The sequence below is a fragment of the Cornus florida genome, unplaced genomic scaffold (genome assembly GCF_030987335.1).
Source record: "Cornus florida cultivar Cherokee Brave unplaced genomic scaffold, ASM3098733v1 CherokeeBrave_3.0.0_Hap2_Chr10, whole genome shotgun sequence".
In the NCBI taxonomy this organism is placed as follows: Eukaryota; Viridiplantae; Streptophyta; class Magnoliopsida; order Cornales; family Cornaceae; genus Cornus; species Cornus florida.
The window spans coordinates 78014125-78022776 of NW_026775580.1; the positions used below are offsets into that span (position 1 = coordinate 78014125).

General features: G+C 38.3%; 1 protein-coding gene across 1 annotated transcript; it reads left to right on the plus strand.

Moving 5' to 3' along the window:
• The first annotated feature begins 4722 nt into the window (after positions 1–4722).
• LOC132277908 (zinc finger BED domain-containing protein RICESLEEPER 2-like) lies at positions 4723–8411 on the plus strand. Its single transcript, XM_059779748.1, has 4 exons — positions 4723–4949; positions 5104–5350; positions 6507–7240; positions 7349–8411. Exons 1-4 carry the CDS (start codon positions 4723–4725, stop codon positions 8409–8411), a joined length of 2271 nt encoding a protein of 756 aa, XP_059635731.1.
• The last annotated feature ends 241 nt before the right edge of the window (positions 8412–8652 follow it).

Sequence of the window (8652 nt, forward strand, 5' to 3'; positions counted from 1 at the left end):
AAATCTTGATTAATCTTCAACCAGTGAGAATTTTTGGATGCCGTTTGCGGCAAATCGAAGAGCTCGACGAGATCTTCAAGTGCGTGTATGCAATTTTAGTTTTGGTGCATCCTAGGATTTTTGATATTAGGGCACAAAATTGGGGGTTTTCATCATTTTGGAGGTAGGGGTGTTTAATCTACAATCTCTTGGTTCTCGGTGAATTATTCTCTCTTAATTTGTAGTATAACATGTTAAATTGTGATGAATTCATGCTAAGTTGTCTTGATGTTATGTGTATGTGTTATAATTCCACGTAAGTTTCATGTTTAGTGACTTGTATGTTGATTGTTGATGAAATATGATATAGACTTGCTTAAATGATTATATTTTTAATTTAGATGTGTGATTGTTGAGATTATGCTAAGTGTAAGCATGTTAGGTTTTGTATAAAATTCCTTATTAAGCATATAAGTTGTTAAGGTTGAATTATATAAGTTATGTGAATTTCATGCTTAAATGGTATGCATAATTGATTTTTTTTTTTTTTCATAATTAATTGATTTGTTAAAGTGATACGACAAAGGCATGCTCAAATGATTATGTTCTTAATTTAAATACGTTGTTATTGAAAATTGTACTAATTGTGAGTATCGAATGTGGTGTGTAAATTTCCTTATTAAGCATGCAAGGTTGTTAAAGTAGAATTATATAATTTTCTGATACATTTTATGTTTATGCATTGGGAAAGAAATGAGAAGTTGATTTTAAAGGAAAATAAAATAGGTTTTGGAAAAAGTTTTTGAAAGGGTTTATGAAAACCCGGCCGCCTAAGAGTTGCTTAAAACTGCGGCGTTAGTGTGGACTAGAGGGAACTTGGGAGATTTTCCTAGCGTGGTTGAGTTAACTGGGCCCAAAATGACGCCTTGGAGTTGCCTTGTGGTCAGGGATAGTTAGCCAATCTTTCTCTTGTGCCGCCATGGAATTGCCATGGGACGGATTGCACTAATGGTTTGGAAATGATGGCAGAAATGGTTTTTGGAGACATTGCATCCCATTGCACGGCATGGTTCGTTATTACTTGGATTGTTTGTTATTGATATTATGGTTATATTTTCTCCCCGGAATTGTATGATCCCGTTTTCTTTTGCTTTATTCATTGTTTGGAAACATGGGGTCACAAGAGGAGTGCCTTAGGCACCTCTTACTGAGCTTTTGCTCACCCCTTCCTCTTAACATTTTTCAGAACATGGCATGGAGGTGGCGGATGACAATCCACCACAGGCATGAAAGGACTAGAAATGTATTTTGAAATCATTTTGTAAACTAGAGCTCATTTTTGTATAGCACTATGACAAGAATGTATTAAGTTGTTTAGCATGGGTTTGTATTATAAATTTGAGCTTGACTCCACTTTGTTGTAAATTGAACCGGTTATAAAGATTATGTAAAATCCTTATGTAAAAGAAGAAAATGGTGTTGTTTTGTATCATATTTTTGATGTTCATAACCATGCAATGAAGAATGTATTATTTGCATTGTGTGTTGGGGCAGGTTAGATAAATTTTGAGGTCTAAGTGTGGCTATTACATTTTTATGCATTAAAGCAGATTGTCGTAGGACCTTTTTTAGCAGAGGTCATGCCAATTTTTATTTATTTATTTTATTTATTATTATTATTTTTAAATAATTGGTATCATTTTAGGGTCGTTACAAACTTGGTATCAGAGCGATGGTTCGAAAACCCTTAGGACGACGGGTAGAGGCCTACATAAGGTTGTGTGGGAAGTTATTTGTACATCTATGTGGCTATTTGTTAAAATGTTTTGCTATGTTAAAAACATGCTTAACTGTTTACTTGCTTACGTGTTTAAATGCTTATATTAATGTGTTGATTGCATAGTCTTGCATGCTATCTAGTATCATTTTTTGTTAAGTTGTTCATAGTTGGACCCTAATGTTATCGTTATTGAACCATTTTTTTTTTTTTTTTGTTTTATAGCATGATGCCACCGCGAAAGGAACCGAGATAAGTTGGCCCTAGGCCGACAAGGGGTGATGTTGGTGAAAGTTCTAGCTCTAATCCAGCGGAACAAGTTGAAGATGATACACTTCTTAGGGATTTAATTACCCCTAGAGGTGTTCTTACAAGAAGGGACAATGTTGAAGCGGGTGAAGGTTCAGCTGAGTTGGCACTGAACCGTCTGTTGCAGAATGCTTTGAGGGAAATAATTACTTCTCTTCCGCAGCCAGTACCACAACCGGTAGTTCAAGTTGAGAATACGCCAGCACAAAAATGTCTTAAGTTGATTGCGGGGTTTTCGAAGTTGATGTCGATGATGTTTGAGGGTGGAGCGGACACGATAGAAGTGGATGACTACATGGACCAAGTGGAAACCCACTTGACTTCTATGGATGTGACGGATGTTCATGTAAAAATCAACCTAGCCACTTACAAGATTTCAAAAGATGTTAAGCTATGGTGGAAGTTAGTCACTAATCAGCATAAGGTTGAGGATATAAGTTGGGAGATATTTAAAGAGCTGTTTTATGAAAAATATTTTTTGATTACCAAAAGGTGGGAACTAAGGAAGTAGTTAGATGATATCATCCAAGGTAATATGTCGGTGATGGAGTATGAGAACAAGTTTACCTTTCTTTCTCGCTTTGTTCTAGAGATAATGAGAAATGAAATTGATAAGACTTATAAGTTTGTTTTCGGTCTCCATTACCAAATAAGACTGTTAATAACGGCCCAGTATTTCAAGGTGTACTCGGAGGCAATGGAAAGGGCGTTGATGCTTGAGGTGGAAGCTAAGGACAGAAATGCAGGAAAGGAACAGTGGAAGCAAAAGAGGAATGCAGGACCATCTTCGGAAGAGCAGTCATAGAAGAGGAACAGGGGTGGTCCGTCTCAGTCTCAGGGGCAGCAGTCGGCACGATCTGCTCTTACTACCCCTATACCAGCAGGGTCTGCCAGGAGTGGTGTTATCTATTATCGCTGTAATCGGCCGGGCCACTACAAGACAGAGTATCCACAGACGTCGGAGCCACTACAAGACAGAGTGTCCTTAGATGTCGGTTAATTCTGGGGTTTGCTTTAGTTGTGGCCAACAGGGCTACAGGGATAAAGAATGTCCGAATCGGGGAGAAGGCACCGGTAGTGGCAGAGGGACACAGTAGAGGCCATCACAGTCGGCTACAACTCAGTCAGATTTCAGACCACCGCCACCACCACAGCCTGCTATATCTTCTCAGGGTTCACTGCTAGCTAAGAGAGATACTCCTACTATGTCAATGCAGCAGTTAGGTTGACAGGTTGGTAGTTCCCAGGCACAGACACCGTAGGGACGTGTCTTTGCACTTGCCCAGCCTGATGCATCTTCTAGACCATCAGTTCTCTAAGGTATCTTTCTAGTGTTTGGTTCTTGGGCTCATGTTTTATTTAACTCTGGTGCATTTCATTCCTTCATTTTGTCATCATTTGCACTTGCATCGAGGTTAGAGGTCAGTTTCATTGATCATGCATTGTGTGTTGATACGCCAGTTGGGATTTCAGTGTCTTTGAGCAGAGTTATGAGGGATTGTTCCATCGTGATAGCTGGACGGAATTTTATGTTTGATCTATTCCTCCATGAGATGACTGCCTTTGATGTCATTCACGGGATGGATTGGTTAGCTTCATTTCATGCCACAATTGATTGTTTCAGATGAAGATTCACAGTTTGCACTCCCGAGGGGGATTGTTTCTTTTACGTGGGAGATCGGAGTGATTCCCATACTGTATTATTGTACAAGATTCGTAGACGAGGTCGTGGTAACTACTTCTTGGCTAGTCTTTTAGCCGAAGAAGATGGTGTTGCAGAAGGGGTTTATTCGGCAGTTGTTCGTGATTTTCTGGATGTGTTCCTGGAGGATTTGACAGAGTTGCCTCCACATCGAGAATTGGAGTTTACTATTGATCTGATGCTCGGTACCGCGCCGATTTCTATGGCACCGTATCATATAGCACCAGTTAAGTTGGAAGAATTGAAGAGGCAGCTTGATGATTTGAGGATAAAATGTTTCATCCGACCGAGTGTGTCACTGTGGGGCACACCTGTCTTGTTTGCTAAGAAGAAAGATGGTTCTCTGAAGTTGTGCATTGATTACTGGAAGTTGAATTATGCCACTATCAAGAGCAAGTATCCTTTGCCAAGGATAGATGATTTGTTTGATCAGTTGAGGGGAGCCAGTTGTTTCTTGAAGATTGACTTGAGGTTAGGCTACTATCAGTTATGGGTTAGGGATGAGGATATCCCAAAGACGGCGTTTCGTACTTGGTATGGATATTATGAGTTCCTTGTTATGCCTTTTGGCTTGACTAATGCGCCAACGACATTCATGGACTTAATGAACCGCATCTTTTACGATTACTTGGACCAGTTTGTGGTAGTTTTCGTGGATGACATTCTTGTGTATTCACGGACTCAGGAGGAGTACGAGATCCATTTAAGTATTGTATTGCAGATGTTGCGAGAGCACTATTTGTATGCCAAATATAAAAAGTGTGAGTTTTGGCTACAAGCGGTAAAATTTTTGGGGCATGTTATCTCGGAAGGTAGTGTGTTGGTGGATCTATCGAAGATAGAAGCGGTTTTGAATTGGGAGCAACCCAAGAATGTTTTTGAGATCCGGAGTTTTCTTGGCCTAACATGTTATTATTATAGATTTGTGAAGGATTTTTCCCGTTTGGCAGCACCTATGACTCGCTTGACCCGGAAGGTGATCAAGTTTACATGGGATAAAGCCTGTGAGTTATACTTTCAAGAGTTAAAGACAAGATTGACTACAGCTCCAGTATTGGTGACACCCAAACATGGCTTGGGTTATGTGATCTATCATGACGCTTCACGTGATAGTTTGGGATGTGTGCTGATGCAGGATGGTAAAGTTGTGGTTTATAGGTCTCAACAGTTGAAGACTCATGAGTACATGCAACCACCCTACTCATGATCTGGAATTAGTGGCAGTTGTATTTGCCTTGAAGTGTTGGAGACACTTTTTGTATGGTGAAAGATTCGAGGTGTTCGCAGATCACAAGAGTCTCAAGTTTTTTTTCTCCCACAAAAACTTGAACAACAGACAGAGGCGATGGGTTGAATTCTTGGAGGACTACAACTTTGAATTACAGTATCATCTGGGCAAGGCAAATGTGGTAGCTAATGCCTTAAGCCGGAAATCTCGAGGGACTTTGGCCGGTTTAGCCATTCAGAAGTGGAAGATACTTGAGGATTTGGCAGAAATAGGATTGTCTTGCTTTGATGATGATGTTGACAATGAGTCAGCATTCTTGTTTAGTCTCGTGGCTCAGCCCACTCTTGTTAGACGAGTGATTGGGTCATGAGGTAAGATCTGGATTTGGATGTTATTCACATTTTGATTTCTGGTGGTGAGACAGTAAAGGATTGGACTTTGCATGCAGATGGAGGTTTACGGTTCAGGGGTTTGTTAGTCATTCCCACAGTTTGTCGTGATGACATTTTACGTAGGGGTGACAATTTTTACCGCCCCGCCGGTGCTCCGCCCCGTCCCGCCCCTTCAATAACGGGTATGAGAACAATTTTTATACCGTTGGGGCAGGTATGGATATATTTTTGTACCCGTCGAGGGTCATGGGGCGGGAACAGGTTCTGATTCATATTCGCCCCGCCCCGCCCAGCCCCGCTAAACATATAACTATATATATATATTATATAATATTAATAACTTATAATAAATTTATATAATATAACAACTCTACAAGTTACAAAACCCTAACTTTTTTGTTTCTCTTTATCAGGTATTCCGTCATTCTCTCTCTCATGACTTTTTTTGTTTCTTCATACTCTAATATTATTTCGTTGATATCATGCATGAATAGTATGATTATATCTCTATGTTTGTGGTTCTGATATCGTACTTGGTCTTGATTTTTAAGGTTTTTGATTTCTGTAAATCTTTTTGTTTTTTTGATGTAGTCTATGATTTAAGTTATATATATGTATATATATATATATATTCTTTCAGTGGATATATATATATTTATGTTTATTATATATATATTTTATCATACCCACTTGTGCATTAGAGTCTGATAACGTTCCTTTAGAATAGATAGCTTGAGTTCGCGGTAGAACGACGATGAAAGCTTGAACTCCTCAGACTGGACTATTACAAATTTGAATACTAGTTGAGAAGGTAATTTTTTTTCTTTTTTTTCGTCTCTCCTATGCAATAATGTTTCAGCTATTTTGGATTTTACATTTGTTGATTGATTAATCTATATAAAACTACTTTTTTTCCGTTTACGTGATAAAGGGTTGTGGGATGACCCACTTGGAAATTAAATTTTTTTTTTCATTTTTATATTTTACAAAACCAAGCTTTTTTGTTTTATTCAATTATATTGGCACTTCTCATTCCCCTTTATCATGTTCATTTGTCAGTTTGATTATCCATTGAAAGTGAACCTTTGAATTAATTACTTCTATATTTTTTATATCCAGCAAGTGGTTGATATAATGTCCCAGCCGACTCAAAATATGGAAAGTGTGTCATCTGCATCAGCTACACAACCTACAAGTTTTGATGCACCAATTGAAATCAATTCTGAATCAGCACCCACTCCAAGTTTAGGGGTCACAGGACTCGCAACATCACATGCGAGGAAGAGAAAATTGACTTCAAAAGTTTGGAAGGATTTTGAAAATGTGATATTGGATGGGCCAAATGGGGGGTCTTTTGCTATTTGTCATCATTGTAAGAAGAAGCTTGTTGCTGAACCTTCATCCGGTACTAGTCATTTAAAACAACATTTAAAGAGGTGTGTGAAGCGAACTAATACTGATATACGTCAAAAAATGATTGCACGTTCTCCAAATGTTGATGGGTCAATGCAATTTGGCAATTTTACATTTACCCAAGAAGTTTCAAGGAATGAACTTGCTAATGCAATTGTTTTGCATGAGTATCCTCTTAGTATTGTTGAGCATATTGGATTTAGAAGGTTTGTTAGCAGCCTCCAGCCCGGCTTCACAACGATGACTCGGAATACAATCAGGAGTGATATTATGAAGCTTTATCAGTCGGAGAAAGTGAAAGCTTATTGGTTGTTTGACAAACTTGAGAGCCGAGTTGCTATCACGACTGATATGTCGTCTTCTAGACAGAAAAGAGGTTACATGTCAATCACTGCTCACTATGTTGATGAATTTTGGCGCTTGCAAAATATGATTATTGGGTAAGTATTTAATCTTTATTTATTTGTTTTGTTTCAATTACATGATATCTCAAAAGTTGGTTGTCCATTAGTGACTAACTTTTGTATTTAATTCATGAATACTTTCAGGTTTGTTTATGTGCCTTCTCCACATACAAGTGAGATTCTCTGTGATGCACTTATGAATTACTTCTTGGATTGGAACTTGGATAGAAAGATATCTACTATTACGGTAGATAATTGTACAACCAATGATGCATTGATTCAGGGTCTTTCGAATAAGTTGTCTATTCGTAGTAAGTCACTACTCTTAGATGGTAAAAAATTTCATATGCGTTGTGTTGCACATATATTAAACTTGATTGTGAAGGATGGTCTAGATATAATTGGAGGCACAATTGGGAAAATTCGTGATAGTGTTCACTTTTGGACGGCTAGCCAAGCTAGAGAAGAAAAATTTGTGGAGGCAGCCAGTCAATTAAAAAATCCATGCCATAAAAAACTGTTTCTTGATTACAAAACTAGATGGAATTCTACATATTTGATGCTTGAAACAGCTATATGTTATAAGGATGTGTTTCCACGACTGAAACAACGTGAGAGACTTTATACATCTTTGCCATCGGAGGAGGAATGGAGCTTAGCACAGGAAATTTGTTGGAGATTGGAACTATTTTATTCTATTACTGAAATTTTCTCTGGGACTCGACTTCCAAAAATTTGTGAGGTAAAATTGGCATTGCGTTGTTGGTGCAATTGTGAGAACGAGGTGGTAAAAAAAATGGCAGCAAGTATGATAGAGAAATTTGATAAGTATTGGAGTGAGTGCCATCTTGTTGCAAGAATAGCAATAGTGTTAGACCCAAGGCATAAAATGACCTTTTTGGAGCTTGTTCTTCAGAGGATACACGGGGACGAATCTTTCTCTCAAAAAAATCGTGTACGCCAAGCATGTTTTGATTTACTTCAAGAGTATCAAGATAGAAGTAAGGAGGGAACTAGTCTAAGTGAAGATCTAAGTGGATTGGCAGCATCTTTAAGCTCTACAAGTAAAGAATGGGACATTTATGCTGAGTATGATATAATTGTTAGTGATTTGTCAAGGATTGGGAATGTGAAATCAGAGTTAGACCATTACGTAGATGAACCAGTCTTGCCACGCACCATGGATTTTAACATTTTAAATTGGTAGGATGCAAATAAGAGTAAGTATCCTACATTGCAGCTGATGGCACTAGACATCTTGGCTATTCTAGTATCAACTGTCGCATCTGAATCAGCATTTAGTAAAAGTGGTAGGTTGGTGAGTCCACATCGTAGTCGACTTAGTCCTGGCCTTATAGAGGCTTTGATGTGTTCTCAATCTTGGTTGTGGAATGATCTAGAAGGTAATGAAATTTTAAATATGCTTTTATATTGAATGACCCATTTAG